The 18,222-nt window shown below is 52.2% G+C and overlaps 1 protein-coding gene and 1 long non-coding RNA gene across 2 annotated transcripts in view; both read left to right on the top strand.

Annotated features, from left to right (window-relative positions):
- The window catches only part of ATP2B3 (ATPase plasma membrane Ca2+ transporting 3), a 74,367-nt gene extending 65,102 nt beyond the window's left edge, over positions 1-9,265 (top strand). Inside the window, exon 23 of the mRNA XM_084871021.1 lies at positions 8,767-9,265. Coding sequence (XP_084727147.1) covers positions 8,767-9,087 — 321 coding nt within the window. The 3' untranslated portion in view covers positions 9,088-9,265. The remainder of the gene's footprint in view (positions 1-8,766) is intronic.
- An 8,100-nt stretch (positions 9,266-17,365) lies between these two features.
- The window catches only part of LOC311615761, a 156,592-nt gene continuing 155,735 nt past the window's right edge, over positions 17,366-18,222 (top strand). The window contains exon 1 of the long non-coding RNA XR_014793802.1: positions 17,366-18,030. This is a non-coding gene — a long non-coding RNA (uncharacterized lncRNA). The remainder of the gene's footprint in view (positions 18,031-18,222) is intronic.

Raw genomic sequence — 18,222 nt, 5'->3', positions numbered from 1 at the left:
CCTCTCTTGGAACTTGCCAGAAGGCAGGCAGGGTGCCGGCCACCACAGAGCTCCCAGTCTAGGCGAGAGGCAGCACTGTAGGAGGGGTGGTGGTCGCAGAGGACAAGGTTTCCCCGAGGAGAACTCCCATTCTTGTGCAAAGGTTCCTGTCTTCCTTGCCCACCTGCCAGCCAGTCCACACTTGTCCCATGTGCTGGGGCAAGTGTCTCCACACATCCGGGCCCCTGAGCCGACACCACTTCCGGTAGGAGCCTCAGGCTCTCGAAGGAAGCAGAAGGCCCAGTGCAGGGTGTGGACAAGGAGCCTGAGGGCCAGAGCGATCCGTGGCCTTGGCACCAGCACTTAGCGTCAATGCAGGGAGTATCTGGAGCTTATCCTTGGAGCCAGAGGGAGAGGAGCAATCCCTAGAGGGGTGACCATGGGAGACCAGAGAGGCTGTGAATCTTGAGACTCAGAGTGTCCACACCCACACCTGCCCACCCTTCATAGCTGACCTCTGGTCCCCTGGGTACCCCACGCCTGCGCGCACATATGCATCTTTGCCCACTCACGAGTCCTGACACTCTCCCTCAGTCACACACAATGACCTCTCAGTGGGGGGGCTGCCTCTCCCATACTCACTGAGCCATTTCTCCACCCTCCCTGGCCTGGGGACCACTTCCCATCATGGCTGCTTTATTCTCAGGCCAGCGTGTAGCACCTTCCCCTACATAGCCACCGCCTCATCTCACGGGACCTCAGCTGTGGCCTTGAGGCCCGCCCATATGAGTAGGTCAGGAGAGAGCATTCATTAATAATAACCATGTTCAGTCTTTTTTTAAAAACCAAAGGTCTACAAAATCCTATCCCCTCTTGGTACATCAATCCCCCCTTTCCCGCCCCAATCACATTCCCCAGTTGAGTGTCAGGATCCCCTAAGCCAGTGGTTGGTAAACTCATTAGTCAACAGAGCCAAGTATCAACAGTACAACGATTGCAATTTTTTTGGAGAGACACATTGTTTAAACTTAAACTTCTTCTAACGCCACTTCTTCAACATAAACTCGCCCAGGCCGCGGTGTTTTGTGGAAGAGCCACACTCAAGGGGCCAAAGAGCCGCATGTGGCTCGCAAGCCGCAGTTTGCCGACCAGGGCCCTAAGGTGTGGCCAGCGATGAGTGGCAAGTCTAGGCGCCAGATGGCTGCCTCCAGGTGTGAGTTGGTACACACAGACACATCCCGGCAGGCCCTCCCCAGCCACACATCCAAAGTCCCTTCCCCACCAATTGCTCCGATGGCCCTCCCATGCCAACAGGCAGCTGAGCCAGTCCCAGCCCTTCCTGAAGCCACGCCCGGGCCTCTATACTCAAACGTTTACTGTGACAATGGTTCATGACAGGGCTCCTGACCTGGCCTTGATAAAGGGACAGGCACCGGTGGTGAGTTTGCTAAGATGTGGCCAGAAGGACTCCCTTTGGACTCTTTCATTCTGATTAACCATGCCCCAAACAGATCACAGCAGTTGCTTAATTTTTAAAAATATATTTTTATTGATTTCTGAGAGGAAGGGAGAGGAGAGAGAGATAGAAACATTAACGCTGAAAGAGAATACTGCATGCCCCTTACCGGGGATCAAGCCCACAACCTGGGCATGCGTCCTGACCTGGAATGGAACCGTGACCTCCAGGTTCATAGATCGATGCTCAACCACTGAGCCACAGCAGCCAGGCAGCAGTTGCTTTATTTTAATTGGCTTTTGCAACCTTCTGTCCAACTTGGCAAAGCCGGGCCAGGTGAGCCCCGGAGATTGCCTTGGACACACCCTTCTGGAGCCCAGAAAGAACACGCTCATCACACACACTCAAGGGCGGCAGCCCGTCACTGAGGCAGTCCCAGGGACAAGGAAGCCTTGCAAAGGAAAAGCAGCTGTTTGCTCCTTCCTCAGGAAGTTCATAGATTTACAGCCAAGTCTCCCCACTTGGGTTTCTGGGAAAAGCATATTGGCATTTTTTGTTGGCTATGGCACACTGGGCATGGTCTCCACGCTAGGAACAGTACCAGCCCTGCCAGTCCCGAGCCTTCCTGCAACCATAGGCAAGGGCCTTCTGGGCAATTCCTAAAGCACACGGCAGCTCACAGCCTAGGCCAGACCCTGGAAGCCCTGCTCTGAGCCCTCCCCAGTAGGCACTTCTAGGCTGACTCCCAGGGCTGGGAGCCAGGGCCCAGGGAGCTCAGGAAACTGATACGAGGCCTTGCAACTGGACATGGCCAGGATGAGAGGGGGGGCTGGTGCCCTGAAAAGCCCGGGACTCGCCGTGCGTGGGTCAGCTCAACGCAACGCCCTGCTTACATTGGCACACACGCCTGCACACAGGCTAGGGGGCAATCTGCACACAACTTTGGCTTGCTGGCATCACCAAGCTGTGTCTGTGATTTGGTTTGGGTTCAATCCCCCAGGAAAGGGCCAGCTTTTTGAAGTTTGCATTTTCACGTTTCCTAATCCCATGGCAAGGACAGGGAGCCCTCCCCCTACTGCCCCTTCCATCGTGGCCACGTCACCCCACACCTCTTCGTGTTGCGTTCAAGTCATGGTTCATGCTCACACGTGCAAGGCGCGGGGCGGGGCGTGGTCTGGGCCTGGGAAACAGTTCCCACAGCGCCCCCTGCCTGCGGCGTCCAGAATTTGCTCTAAATCTAAAGCTCAGATTCCAGGGGAAGCCATCTTTCTCCCTGCAGAAGGTTCTGGATTCGTGGTTGGTACAGAGACAGGCGTGCTGGTCAAGTGTGGGGGGCTTTGAGAGAGCAGCGGAAGGGTGTAGCAGGAATCAGAAGAATTCAGTGAGCAGAGGGCAGAGAGCGTGGGGAACCCCCAGAGTCTGCCTCTCCCACAGCACAGCAGGGCAAGGCCAGAAGGCGTCAAGCGTAGTTTTTGTTGATTGTTGTCATCGTTGTTCAGGAGCCTTTGCTATTATTTTTCTCTTCTCTTCTTTCCTTTCGGTTCCTTTTTGCATTTCTTTAATGGGGTGGGCATTCCCCCAGTCCTTGGCTTGCCTCCCTGCTTCCTCGGCCCTTCTGTACCCCCACCCCCACCTGCATTGCCAACTCAAGGGATTTGAAGGTCCACCCAAAACCAGGCACCTCCACTTTCAGCCGTGACCTCTGCCCCTTCCTCAGGAGTAGGGTCCCCTTGCAGAGTCTGACATAAGCAGCAGTGGGCTTCAGCTCGGTGTGCCTGGGGTGGTCCTGGGAGTCTGGAGCATCCCATCCCCACCAATGGAACCCCCGGTTCGGGGGGAGACAGGCCAGGGCTGACATGTGGGGCAGGGGGTGGGCAGCAAACACAAGCAGAGAAGCCAGCTTACACAAAGTCAGGTGCTCATGGCCTCCGAAGAGAAGAAGGCAGAGCAGGAAGAGTGTTAGGAGCACTGTTTTAGACAGGGGCTGTGTCCGGGACAGGGGCTGGGCATGGGAACCAAGTGCCATATCAGGAGAATAGGCCAGCAGGGAAGGGTCTGGCAGAAGAATGCCCTGGGCAGGTGCAATGGCTTGGGAAGGGGAGGGGGGACTCAAGCCAGCTAGTGACGTGGGTACAGAGCCCCTGGGCTGGCAAAGCCATCGTGGAAGACACTGCCAGGCCAGGTGGGCCCCTTGCTTTCAGCACTTGCCCCTGAACCCCTGCTGGTTGCAGGTGCCATGCTAGGTGCTGGGAACATCAGTGAGCCAGACAGACAGACCCCTGCCCTTGGGGGCCTTGTGTTCCAGAGAGAGGAGACAGAGGAGAGGATAATTGGATGTGTAGGCTGTTTAAGGGTGAGCCCTGTTGGGGAGAAAATGGATCAGAAGTGGTGCAGGGGTGCTGAGGGAAGGAGGTGGGTTGCGACCTTAAAGAGGGACAGAGGTGAAGGGGAGCTGGGGGGCTCACTGGAGAAGAGCCTTCCCGGAAGAGGGTGTGCAAAGGCCCTGGGGCAGGAGTGTGCCTGGCACACTTGGGGAACAGCCAAGAGGCCTAGGCTGGAGACAGCAAAGGAGGAAGAGGAGAAGGGCTGAGACAGGCTCTGCCAGGACTTCCGGTTTTCCTTCGCAGGAGGCACAGCTACTGAAGGGTTTGGATCAGTGGCGGGTGTAGCAGGCTCCAGCTTCTCTTGGAAAGGATTGCTCAGGCTACCGTACTGAAAATAGACTCTGGAGATCGCAGGCAGCAGCAGGAAGGCCAAGCAGGAGGCGTGGGGGTGGGTTGCTGTGGAAGAGGCAGGGGGAACTATGAGTGTGTGGAGAGAGCCGTGGAAGGGGCTGGTGGGGAACTGGTCCTAAGCAGGGCAAATCTGAGTAGCAGGAAATGCATGGGTGTAGACCAAGCATGTCAAACTCGAGGCCAATGGGCTGCTTGCCTAAATGAGGCATGCGGCCCACCAACCTCGAGTTTGACATGGTTGGTGTATACAAAAAAGCCCAAAGATGAGCCCTGGGCCCTTGGACGTGAGAGGATGGGGAGAGGAAAGAGGAGGACCTGGAGGCTAAAGGCAGGCTGGGAAGCAGGGGTGTGGTAAGGGGTTCCCTGGGTACCCAGCAGGGAGTCCCCAAGGAGTGGAGTCAGGAGAAAGCAGGGTGAAATGGAGGCTGTGAGTTCCAACAACTGTCTCCAAGCCATCGCCAGCAGCCAGAGGCGACTTTGGCACCAAGAGAGGGTCTCTTTCAAGATGGGACAGATGCGTAACCTAGATAAGGGACAGGGAGGTGGTTGGGCAACATCCTGAGAGGGTCCGGGGCCAGGCAGTAAAGGAAGCAGCAGAGCTGTGGGGAGGGGGGGGGACATCGTGTCTCAGTTGAGGTGACACAGGGAGCCCCCCAACCTCAGCCCGCTGGATCCTCCTTGGCCTTCCCAAAGGCCTCAGCCACACCCTCAGAGTCACTCATCCTTAATGGGGACTGTTTCCATGTCTTTTTTTAGTTTATTTTTTAAATATATTTTTATTGAGCAAGGGAGAGGGAGAGAGAGAGAGAGAAACACCAATGATGGGAAAAAATCATTGATTGGCTGCCTCCTGCATGTCCCACACTGGGGATTGAGCCCACAACCCAGGCATGTGCACGAACCAGGAATCAAACCGTGACCTCCTGGTTCATAGGTCGATGCTCAACCTCTGGGCTCTTTTTTCTTTAAAATTCTCCTGCTGGGGTGGTTGAAGTCCCCATGGGCCAGGTGGGGGAGGGCAGGGCCTGACTCAGTAGTCAGAGAGCAGGGCCCCCAGGGATGCCTGCCACCCAGGAAAAGACAGAGGGTCCAAGCAGGTGGAATCTCTGCCCTCAGGGCTGGTGGAGCCCAAGAGGCCTCCAGGGCCTGGCAGTGGGACATTCTACCATGAAGAGGTTGGGAACCAGGGCCCATGGGATACACTGATGGGCACTGGGCTCAGGTGTCCAGCTGAGGCCCAGCTGGAGCCCTGCCCTGAGACGGGAAGGCTAGGTGAGGGCCAGAGTGGGCAGGGCCAGGCTGAGGGCGCGCCACAGCCTTCTTCAATGGCCATTGGCCATCCAAGGAGAGGTGAGGGCAATTATGTGATATCATAATCAAAAAAAAATTTTTTTAAAGGAGAGGTGAAGGGCAGCAGGCACATACGTCTAGCGCACTGGGAATGGGCGGGCCCCAGCCTGGGACACGGGTGGTGGCAGTACAGGGTGTGCTTTGCATCAAGGCGGCGCTGTAGGCGGCATTAACAGACAGCCTTGAGGGTGTGAGGTCCCTGTAGGAGGGGTGGCCTGCGGACCCCACCCTGGGACCATCCCAGGCCAGGAGAGGAGCCTGAGGAGGCAGTGAGGGCCATGTGCTGTGAGGACATCCCTGGGATCCGGGTGTAAGCTTGGGCCTCCAGGGTGGCATCTCTTAGAAATGTTTGCCACTTCTCACCAAGCCAGTGATTTGGGAATGGACCATGCCCTTCAGTGCTGAGTGGCCTGACCCTCCCCTTCCCCCCAGCTTCCCCATCATAAGACAAACGCCAACCTTTGTTAATTGCCTGAGATTTGCATGCAGGGGAGTGGAACCTGCAGATCAGCTAAAGCCCCCCAGCAGCGGGAACATTTGAGGAGCCCCCTGTTGGTGACTGAGCGCCTGCTGGGTGCCAGGTTCTGGCAATAGACGGGCCCAATCCCTCCCCCAAAGCCAGGGACAAGACAGGCATCAAAGTGAGTCTCTGATTCCATCCAGGAGGAGCGCCCTGGAGGAAACTTCTGGTTTAGAGCAACAGAAGCTGGGAGGGGAGGGCTGAATACATTTCTTGGGCAAAGACTTGGGAGTTCAACTAGGCGCACTGAGCAGGGACCTGGCTTGATCATGTGACCCAGCTCTGAGTGAGAGGACTGGCTCAGCAAGAGGAAAAGGTGTAGCCAGAGCCACGAGATCCTGGCTGGCAAAACCACCACATAAGGGTGCCCCATGGTCAAGGGCAACATTGACAGCAACTTGCTCTCATTTCTGTGACTTCAGGGGTGTGGCCCGCCGCTGAAATGGGTATCCCACACCAGCACGCAGCCACCACAGATATCGTGGTGGCTCCCCCTGAATTCTGCAGCAGAAAAGGCCCAAATAGTGAAGTCTATCTCCAGTGGCTACAAAAGAAGGACATTTGGTTTCTTTTTATTAAACCTGGCAAGTGATTCTCGATTTCTGGGGGGGACTTAAGGACTGGGGTGCAGATAGTTGGCGGTCTGCAATCCAGAAGACGTGGCTTCACCAAATTCAGGGAAAATCCTAACCTGATTTCATATATGGAGGTAGAAAATGCCCATTTTATGCATGTCTTTGGCTCCGTGTTTTGCACTTGAGAGGCTGTGAGGTTTGCCTGGTTTAAAGTGATCTAGGAGCGCCAGGCAGATGCTGAGGGTTGAAAGGAACTCGTTGTCAACAAAGTGATTCATGGTCTAAATGAGGGACAGCAAACTTCTCCTTAAAAAAAAAAAAAAGGGGCTTGGCAGGCCAAGTCTCAGTCACACCTACACAATGCCCTTGGATCTCCAAGGTGGCCATAGGCAATGCATACATGAAGAGCACCGGCTGTGTACCAATAAAACTTTATTTACAAACCCAGGTCTAGGGCCAGCATTAGCCCTCAGGCCACAGTTCACCAACACCTTATCTAAACCAAGAAAACCAAATCCTAGAACCTCCGGGCTGGAATGACTTTGGGACTCACAGGTGCTCACCCACCTACATAGGGAGGGACTGGCTTCTCCATCCCAGCACAAGGCCAGCCAGCTCAGGCCCAGGCTGCGGGCCAGGAAGTGAGCAAAGAGAGGCAGAAACTCTGACTTGGAAGCCTGATGAGGCTTGAGCCCGTGTGTAGAGGGTGGAGCACCCGTGAAGGGAGGGGTCAGAGAGACCCAGTGGCTAATTCTGGGAGCAAGATCTTGCAGGAGGTGCAGGGTCAAAGGGCCGCCAGAGGGGGAGGGGGGCAGGGCATTGTGGGAAGCTCTTCCCTGTGGGGAGTTATGTTGACCTGAGGTCTGCAGATGCTAGCGGGGTGGCCAGGGAAGGAGGCATAGAAAAGTCAGAGTAGAAGGTCAGAAAGAAGTTGCCTTGGAGAGCAAAGAGGAGGAGGGGTACACAGCACGGGAAAGGCTGGAGGGGCAGGCAGCAGCTGATTTCAAAGAGCCTCTGGTGGCAGGAGATGCATGGATGGAAGGGTCTGCTAAGGAAAAGATGAGCCGATCAGATGCACCAAACTGTGGGCCAGGCGCTGTAAAGAGACACAAGGAACTGCCAGCGTGGATCAAAGCATCTGGACAGGACAGGACAGGCTAAGTAAGTGCCACTCTAAAGTGGTGCCATTTTCAGTCTTGGATGCTTCCAGATGGGGCCCTGGAAAGCTCTGGAGCTGGAGCTCTGAGGAAGGGCCTGAGCCACAGGCCCTGGTTATAGGGCAAGTCCCAGAGCCATATCCAGAGCTATGCCCCAGGAGGTGGACCTGGGGATAGTGGACAGAGAGGAGGGCCAGGGCCAGGCCAGAGGAAGGAGCAATGGATGAGATGGGGTCAGAGTAGCCAGCGAGGTAGGAGGGGCCAGGCATGGGCAATGTCTGGGAAGCTGGAAATTTCCAGAAAGAGGAGCAGTTGGCTGTGTTGAGTATCCTTGAGGGATCAAAAAAGATGTAGACACAGAAACGCTGCTGAACTTAGCCGGGACGCTGATGGCTGAATGGCGTGGGCATGGTGGGTTCCGGCTTATGGCCAAGAGAGCTGGGAGGGAAGCGAAGAGATCCCTAGAGAAGCCAGGCAGGGAGACCCACTCAAGAAAGGTTGGCAATGCGCCCACAGACTCTCTGGTAAGAGAAGATGAGGAGCTGTCTCCCAGTATTCTCCCTTTTTTGCATCATCTTGCTGTTCGACCAAATTGGAGTTCAGATCTGGCTGAGACCCCAGGGGCCACCTAAGCCAAGGGAGGTAGCAGCCGAGAGCCCGGTGCTTCTGTCACTCAGGGCTTCCAGAATATCTGCCCGGGGCAGCCTAGGGAAAGCCACCGCCACTCGTCCTGCATGTGGGTCAGTTGACAAGACCGAGACCCAAACTGAAACCCTCACCACAGCCAGGCAGAGCCACCCCAAACCGGCCCGGCCCATTCCAATGGATGAGCATTTGTCACACGGAGATCCCCTGCCATGGATGTGGGTGGAACTTGCCAGCACCTGGCCTGCCATTGACTGTCTACTTTCTTTCTTCTTTCCTCCCCTCCTTCCTTGCTCCCTCCCTCCCTCCACTATCCCCTCCCCCATCCCTTGGGCCCCTGTCCCTCCAGATCCGAGTGGTGAAAGCATTCCGTAGCTCGCTCTACGAAGGCCTGGAGAAACCGGAATCCAAGACTTCCATCCATAACTTCATGGCAACGCCCGAATTCCTGATCAACGACTACACCCACAACATCCCGCTCATAGATGACACGGACGTGGATGAGAACGAGGAGCGCCTGCGGGCCCCCCCGCCCCCCTCCCCCAACCAGAACAACAACGCCATAGACAGCGGCATCTACCTGACCACGCATGGCACCAAGTCAGCTACCTCGTCAGTGTTTTCTTCCAGACCCGGGAGCCCGCTCCACAGCGTGGAGACATCCCTCTAAGCATAACTGCTGTCCGCACGCGCACCCACCCCGCACACACGGGCACCCGGCGGGACACACAGGCCTGCAGCAGGAGGGCACAGCCACGGCGGCTGGACACACATTGCTCGCTCGCACAGCACTTGCAAGAAGCCAAACGATTCAAGGCTTCTTACCTCGGACCAAGGAGATGGAGGAGGAAGAGGAGGAGGAGGAGGAGGAGGAGGAGGAGGAGGAGGAGGAGGAGGAGGAGGAAGAGAGCAAAGGAAAAAACTAGAGAACAAGAAGAGCCATGTTCCCCACTTTTTTCTATCGAAGCTTTTTTTAAATGAATACTACAGTGCCACCAGATTTCTGTCATCGGGCTGTGCGGTGGGGCACAGGGTTGGTTTCAGTTTCTTGACAATTTTGTTGCACCTACTGGAGAGTCACTGGATCACCAGATTCATGCAAAAGGAAAGCCCGCCCGAGAGAGCCACCTGCAAACGTATGCGAACCGCCAAGCACCCCATCCCCGGGACACATGCAGTCTGTGTGTGTGTGCGCGTGCGTGTGCGTATAGGCATATACGTGCATATTTAAAGAATAAGGAACTATTTATCGGCATGATCTTTCCATTGCTCTTAGCAGATGTTCTTCTTTTGAAATTTCATTATTTATTGTGGCAGGTTGATTTGTTCAGGGAACTAGACTGCAAGAATCTCTTTTTGGTCGCTTGCCCTGCTTCACTCTCCTCCCCGCCTCCCTCCTCCTGGCACCGTCCCGGGCAAGGTCATCATCGCGATTCCCAGCAGAAGGTCAGGGGAAGGACGAGGTTAAGGTGCAAGCGATTACAGTTGAAACATTTGCACTTTGAGACTCCCTGCCTACAGAGGAAAATAAAAAGAATCCCTTTTGATGGAATTTTTATTTAAAAGGAAAATACCAAAGTATTGATGAGGATGATTCCTCCCAGGAGGTAGAAGGGGGCATTTTGCTTTCAGTTTCCTTTGGTTTCAACTCCAATTCCAAGTGCTGAATTCTGGCTGCTGGGCTTTCTCTGACCACAATCCAAGTTCAAGACTCTGCCCTGTGCTGCCTCTGATCCCATGTGGGGACCCGGAACGGGGGGAGGAGTGACAAGAGTCAGACAGAAACCAGTGGAAGAAGAGGTACCATCAAAACCCAAGAGGAGCTGATGTGGCTGCGATACAGACCCAGCCCTCCTACACCTCCCACCGGACTCCCATTCTTTGCTTTGGCAAATGCCAAGTAATTGTTGCCGAGGCGCCCATTACACTGCTCAGAAAGTTCTCAGTCACCACCCTCCTAGCACTCTTCCGAACCCAGTCTTCTCGTTCAACAACTAGAACCCTTGACAGCATGGATTTGTGTCTGCAGCCACTTACAGCGACATCAGGGAACCAGATACCGAGGCAAAGCCCCCGAGAGCCATGGCACCGCGTGGCAGTTGCTCTAATCCCACCTGTGGCACTTTCTCGTGAGTCTGGAAGGCTGAGGAGGTCAGCTTCACCACGTGGGCCGAACACCTGATCTGCAGGCATGGAGAGCTGGGCCTGGGCTCCCCAGATGGTTCCCTCGGGAGCCTCTCCTTGCAGTGTGGGCACCCAGTGTGCCAAGCCTCAGTTTCCCCGAATGCACCCTAGCCAGGGAGGGAAATGCAGAGAAAGCAGAGATCCTTTTAACATTGGAATTCACCTGCCTCACGTTCCCCAGAGGGAGACAGTCGGGGTCCAACCTCGGCTCCTCCGTGGGCCTGTCACTGGGGCCTGGGGCTAAGCCACTGGGGGGCGGCTGGGGACTGAGGGACAGAGGGTCAGAATGGAAACTGCAGGTGCAGATGGGCACACTGAGCAGTTGAGCAGCAGCTGGACTGGTGTCAAGGCTGATCCGCCCATCACACCTCCCACTCGCTCCCCACCAGCCGGGTCTTGTCTTACCTCCACCTGCACCGTGAGCATCCACGCTGGCGGCCAAAACATGCTCGGGCTGCGCCGTGAGCATGGATACCACGTGACCCCTGAGCAAGAGTAGTCAAACCTTGGGCAAAGGAATTTCGGTTCAAAAAGAAAATCCCACTTCAAATGCCAGCTCCAGATAACTTAAAGCCATCCCTTTCTTCCAAAGGGCACATCAAGAATGTCACCCATGTGTACATTGTCCCCTATGTCCTTGTTTCGACCACCACAAAAAGGGCAACTCAATTCGGTGAGGGTCTGTGTTCTTAACCAAGAAGTCAAGTTGGATAGGTTTCCATTGAAGGAGATGAGCTCCATCGCGCTCCACCCATGGGCTTCTTTTCATTCTGTTGTAGATACACTGGTAGAACTGACGATCCATATATATTTAAAGCACCCTCGCTGCTGCTGTACAAAGTTGCCTACTGTACATGTCGATTGTTTAGTCCTAGGTTGCCTTTCCGTGGGGTGTGTGGTTCCGAAAAGTGGGGGGGCTGTGACCTCGGCTCATTGCTCTGGCTTCTGTTGTCTTCAGTCCGAGGGACCTGTGTCACCAGGGAGCCCCTCTCTATAAAACATTATATTCTATGGAATGGCTTGGTCAACCGTGTTCAGTTATTAAATATGTTTTACATTTTTATCTGCCTGTTATAAAGATGAAAAAAAAATATCTTAACGAGGAACACCACAGATGCATACTAATTTAAAGTCTGTAGTTGAATTTCCTAATTAAAGAATAGACCAAAATTTCTGTGTATAAAAAAATGAAAGGCTTCTACAATCCTGGTCTGGGTAACGGGTGTGATTTATTTGGTGGATTCTCATCTGGAACATAAGAAAGGTGTGTTTGTCTGCTTCGCCTGCTGGGCCAAGCCCTGGGAGTGGCGGGGTTCCCCTGAGTGTATGGCCACCCGTTTGATCATATTGAAGGGGTTCACCCACCTTGTGGGGCCAGATGCACTCCTGGCAGAGGTTAGCATGGCAGTCCTCTGTCTTGACCTAGAAAGGCCTGGCCTGAACGTCCTCCCTGATGTGTTCTCAGAGGCAGGTGGGGGACCAGAGATGATCACAACACTCCCACGCCAGCAAATCAAGCCCAACACCAAGATCTTGACACAGGGATAGACTCCCTCTTTTTTAAATTATTATGTTTTTATTTGTTTCAGAGAAAGATAGAAACATCAACGATGAGAGAGAATCATTGATCAGCTGCCTCCTGCATGCCCCACACTGGAGATGGAGCCCACAACCTGGGCATGTGCCCTGACCAGGAATCGAACTGTGACCTCCTGGTTCATAGATTGACACTCAACCACTGAGCCACACAGCCAGGCTAACTCTTCTTTTTATTATGCTAAAAGATAAACAATATAAACGTTACCATCTTAATCACTTTAACCAGTTCACTGGCATTAAGCACATTCACTTTGCTGTGCATACATCCTCACCATCCACACACAGAACTTTTCATTTTCCCAAACTGAACTAACTCTGTCCCCACTAGACACTAACTCCCCAGCACCCTCCCCTAGCCCCTGGCACCAACTGCCCTAATTTCTATCTCTATGAGTTTGACTGCTCCAGAAACCTCACAGAATTCAATCATATTTGTCCTTTTGTAACTAGCTTATTTCACTTAGCACAATATCCTCGAGGTTCATCTATGTCAGTGGTTCTCAACCTTCCTAATGCCCTGACCCTTTAATACAGTTCCTCATGTTGTGGTGACCCCCAACCATAAAATTATTTTTGTTGCTACTTCATAACTGTAATTTTGCTACTGTTAATGAATCATAATGTAAATATCTGTGTTTTCCGATGGTCTTAGGCGACCCTGCTAGCGGTCACCACCCACAGGTTGAGAACCACTGCTGTAGAGCCTAAGACCATCATAAAACACATAGTTACATTATGATTTATTAACAGTAGCAAAATTATAGTTATAAAGTAGCAACAAAAATAATTTTATGGTTGGGGTCACCACAACATGAGGAAATGTATTAAAGGGTAGCAGCATTAGAAAGGTTGAGAACCACTGATCTATGTAGGAACATGTATCAGAATTTCCTTCATTTTTTTTTCTTTAATCCTCACCTGAGGATATTTGTCCCATTGATTTTTACAGAGAGCAGAAGGGAGGGGGAAAGACTGAAACATCAATGTGAGAGAAACACATCAATTGGTTGTCTCCTGAATGAACCCCTAACCAGGGTTCAGGCTGTGGAGGAGACTGCAACCAAGGTACATGCCCTTGACTGGAATCAACCCAGGACCCTTTAGTCCGTGGGCCAATGCTCTATTATCCACTGAGCCAAAGCAGCTAGGGTAGAATTTCCTTCCTTTTCAAGAATGAGTGACATTCTATGGCATGGATAGCCTCTGTTTTGTCCATCCATGCATCCATCAATGGCCACTTGGTTTGATTCCACCTTTTGACTACTGTGAGTGATGCTGTTGTGAACACTGGTGTACAAATATGTGTTTGAGTTCCTACTCTCAACTCGTTTGGGCACATACTCAGAGTTGGAATTGCTAGATTATACAGTAACGCTATGTTTAATTTTTTGAAGAACTGACAAACTGTTTACCACAGCACCTGCACTATTTTATACCCCACCCCCCACCTCAAGCAGTACCCAAGGCTTCCAATCAGACTTCCTCTTTGACCCAAAGCCATGGCAAGATAAACTATTATTTCTCTCATTCACTTGTTCCATGGTCATTCATCCATTCATTTCTTCACTCACCAGGTGTCTTTGAACACCTGTGTTAGGGGACATCTGTGATCTATGGCCTGTACCCAGCAGAGTCACAGAGTCAGCTCTGACCTGGGACTTGCAAATGACCACTGCAGTGACAGCATCAAGACTCCTGCATCTCATTTCCCCGTATTCCTATTTTTCCACTCCGCACGCCACCCTTTTAGACTTGGCAGTGCCAGAGGATGCATTTTCCAGGGAAGGTGCCAGGAAAGGAGAAAAATAGCTTCTCTGTTTTCCCTCTCAACCACCAGAATCTATATTTCTAAAAAAAAAAAAAAAAAAAAAAAGACAAATAGCTAAAAACAGCAAACAAATAACAAAGAGCCCTTGCTTCTTCATTGATGTGTGAGTCCACCTTGAACCATGAAGCTAAGTTAAGTCTCGATTGAGCCAAATACCATAGCAAGATAGCACCTGATGGAGAGATATTTTGCTCCCCGCAAAAGAATCATTCATTTGTGTCTGTGGATTCTTTTCCATGGATTCACACTATCAAATATGACATTGGAGGGAAATGGTACTTAACCAAATGGCTTGGGGCAACACTACAACACTCATCCCTCCACAAAGCTGACCCCGCCTTCACCACCCAATGATGCCCTGTGAGCCAGGGTGTGTCCTGGTAGCCTGGGGAAGGCCCATGGAGGAATTTTCGGGGGCGACTGTTCCACAAACTGGGGGGCTTCAAACAACAAACATTTATCCTGTCATAATTCTGGAAGCCAGAAGTCTGAAATCAAGGAGTGGGCAGGGACGTGCTTAAGGGATGGGACCTTCCTTGTCTCTCCCAGCTTCTGCTAGTGGGCCGGCAGTCCTTGGCTCATGGCCACATCACTTGTCTCTGCTCCACTGTCACACGACCTTCTCTCTATGCATCTGTGTCTTTCCATGTCCTTCTCCCTCTCTGGGTGTCTCCTCTCTTCTTCTAAGGACACCAGTCATGTTTCACTAGCCCCCCACCCTGCCACACACACACACATGCACATGCACACACTCCTGTAGGATCTCATATCATCTTGGCAACACCTGCAAAGACCCGATTTCCAAAAAAGGTCCCATCCCTAGGGATTAGGATGTGGACACCTCTTCTGGGGACACCATTCACTCCATCACAGTTGGAAAGGAAGAGATGGGTCAAGTCCCTCATAGGACCTGGCTGCCATCTTCCTTCTACCAGGTTGACATGCAGAGTAAGGCTCAGCCATTTATCACTTTACAGTCATGAAGATGTGCTCTGGACTGAAAAGCTCCCTGGGAGCTTCTGGTCCAAGACAGTCTTCTCAATCTTCTACTGCTGACCTTATTTAAATTATTTTCATATTTCTTCTTTTTTTTAATACATTTTTAGTGATTTTTAGAGAGGAAGGAGAGGGAGAGTGAAACATCAATGACGAGAGAGAACAATTGATCAGCTGCCCCCTGCACGCCCCCTACTTGGGATCAAATCAGAAATCCCAGGCATGTGCCCTGAATGGGAATCGAACCATGACCTCCTGGTTCATTGGTCGATGCTCAACCACTGAGCCACGTTGGCTGGGCTCATTGCTGATCTTTTTGACACTAAAATAAAGGAGAGGGGACATTATATACCTTTAATCCTCATTTTTTTATGGTAATAGGAAGCCCAAATGAACAAACAAATACCACATTTATATCCTGTGTCCAAGTATCCTTACAAAACAGGACTGGCATGTCACATATTCCCGGACAGTGTCACATATATCCCAATACCTTCCCTTCATCTCTACTCCAATGACAACACATACTGACGGTGGAGCTTCCAGTCCTGGCCACATCAGGAAAACACACAGAGTGACACACACTGAGATGACAAGTCCAGAGGCCAGCCCTGGGTCCTGAGCCTGGATGCCAAACCGGTCCTCCAAGGGTTTCCAAAGCCAGCAAGTCCCCAGGGCAGTGTGATGGGCCACAAACAGATCAAGGGACCTCCTCCTCCTCTTCCTCCTCCTCCTCCTCCTCCTCCTCCTTTTCCTCCTTCTCCTCCTCCTTTTCCTTCTTCCTTCTTTTCCTCCTTCTCCTCCTCCTCCTCTTCTTCTTCTTCTTCTTATTATTATTATTATTATCATTATTTATTATTATTATTATTTTAATTATTATTGCTTTTCTCCCCTCCCACCCCCCCTTTTTGTCAAGAGATTTCAAAATAGTAATCACAGTCTGAGATGATTTGGTACAACCTGCTCAACTTATAAATTGGAAAACTTCACCCGACCGGTGTGACTCAGTGATTGAGTGTCGACCTATGAACCAGGAAGTCTCAGTTCAATTCCCAGTCAGGGCACATGCCCGGGTTGTGGGCTCCATTCCCAAGAGGGAGTGTGCAGGAGGCAGCCATCAATGATTCTCTTTCACCATTGATGTTTCTCCCTCCCTTCCTCTCAGAAATCAATAAAACTCATTTTTTTTAAGTGGGAAACTGAGTCCCATGGAGAGAAAGCCACTCACCTGGTATCCTGTCATAAGAAAAGGAAACCTAGCCCTATTTGGCTTGACTCAGTGGATAGAGCATCAGCTTGTGGACTGAAGGGTCCCAGGTTTGATTCCACTCAAGGACATATGCGGGTTGCAGGCTTGATCCCCAGTGGATTGGTGTGCAGGAGGCAACCAATCAGTGATTCTCTCTCATCATTGATGTTCCTCTCTCTCTCTCTCCTTCTCCTTTTCTCTCTAAAAATCAATAAAATACATATTTTTTTAAAAAAAAGAGAAAGAAAAGGAAACCTAGACTCACAAAATCCCCACAAAGACTGCATTAGCCCCCGCCATCCAGAGCTTTCTGGGCCATGCTCTCCTGGGTCAGCATGGTAGCTACCATCGGCATGTGAGGATGCTCATTGATTCCTTAGGGAGCTTTACCACTGTCCCCTTGGCTCTGACCTGCCCTGGGCCGGATGTGGGGAGGGGACACATTGGAGCAGACGTAGGTGGAGAGCCCTCCCCTCCAGAGCAGGGGTTCTGCCTTCTGAGAGCTGAAAGCAGGCCTCCGGTCAAGTGCATGGGGCAGCTGCCTCCCTGGAGCTGACCCTGAGGAGATGCAAAGAAATGGAAGCTTCTGTCAGAGCCGAGATGACAGGGAATCCCAAAGTGAAACATCCATCTCTTAGTTCTATTCAAATCAATAGTCAGTACTGGCCAAGTGCAGGGCCCTGTCAACACAGCACAGGCAAGGCCTGGGGGACGGAGGGTCGGGGTGCCTGTGCCCGGTTTCAGGGAAGAAGGGCATGACAGAGGCAAGGTGCTTTTAATTTTATTTTTAATATTTATTGATTCCAGAGAGGAAGGGAGAGGGAGAAATAGAAACATCAGTGATGAGAGAGAATCATTGATCAGCTGCCTCCTGCATGCCTCACACTGGGGACTGAGCCCAAAACCCAGGCATGCACCCTGACTGGGAATTGAACCATGACCTCCTGCTTCATAGGTCGATGCTCAACCACTGAGCCACGCCAGCCGGATGTGAGTGCTTTTTAAACATCAGAAGCAGAAAGGATTGGCAAGAGCACTGAAGCTGGCCTCATAGGCCAGCCGGGCTGGGCCCCCCATCTACTACCCCCCAAGCTTGGGTGCCAGCCCTGTGCTCCAAGGGCTCCCAGTGAAGCTGGGTGTACACATGTGGGAAGGACACAGAAGAAAAGGGGACACGTGCTTGGATCCCTGACTCTGAAGATAGCCAGGTCACTTTATAAACTCAAGCAAGGCCCACTGCCTGACGGTCACGAGTGTGTGACTCCTCCTTGTGGCCCAACCAAGGAGGAGAGCACCAAAGCACCTTGGTGGGCTCCAGGCACTTCAGCCATCCCCATACCATTGGCATCCCAGGACATGGAAGCCACTGTCCACAGCCCACACTCCCCTGGTAACAACCTCCCAAATGAAGTGAAGTGCCTGGGACAGTCCCCCAGACCCTACGCCATCATGTGTTGATAGGATAGTCCCATCAGTGTGCATTGAGCCCAGTGGGAGTTCCCAGAGAGAATCCAGGCTGGTCTGCTTCTCTAATGCATCCAAAAACCGTCCTTCATGGAGAGGTGCCTTTTGAGCCCAGCTGGTGTGGCTCAGTGGTTGAGTACTAACCCATGTCATGCCACAGGCCAGGTTTCAGGCTCAATCCCAGTGTGGAACATGCAGGAGGCAGCTGATCAATGACTCTCTCTCATCATTGATGTTTCTCTTTCCCTCTCCACTCCTGATATCAATAAAAACATATTTATTTTTAAAAAGAGGTGCCAGCCGAAACTGGTTTGGCTCAGTGGTAGAGCGTCGGTCTGCGGACTGAAAGGTCCCGGGTTCGATTCCGGTCAGGGGCATGTACATTGGCTGTGGGCACATCCCCGGTAGGGGGTGTGCAAGAGGCAGCTGGTCGATGTTTCTCTCTCATCGACGTTTCTAGCTCTCTATCTCTCTCTCCCTTCCTC

Source organism: Pipistrellus hanaki (assembly GCF_964339955.1).
Source record: "Pipistrellus hanaki genome assembly, chromosome: X".
Classification (NCBI taxonomy): domain Eukaryota; kingdom Metazoa; phylum Chordata; class Mammalia; order Chiroptera; family Vespertilionidae; genus Pipistrellus; species Pipistrellus hanaki.
Note: the sequence above shows the minus strand (reverse complement) of the source record. Positions and strands in the feature narration are given on the sequence as shown.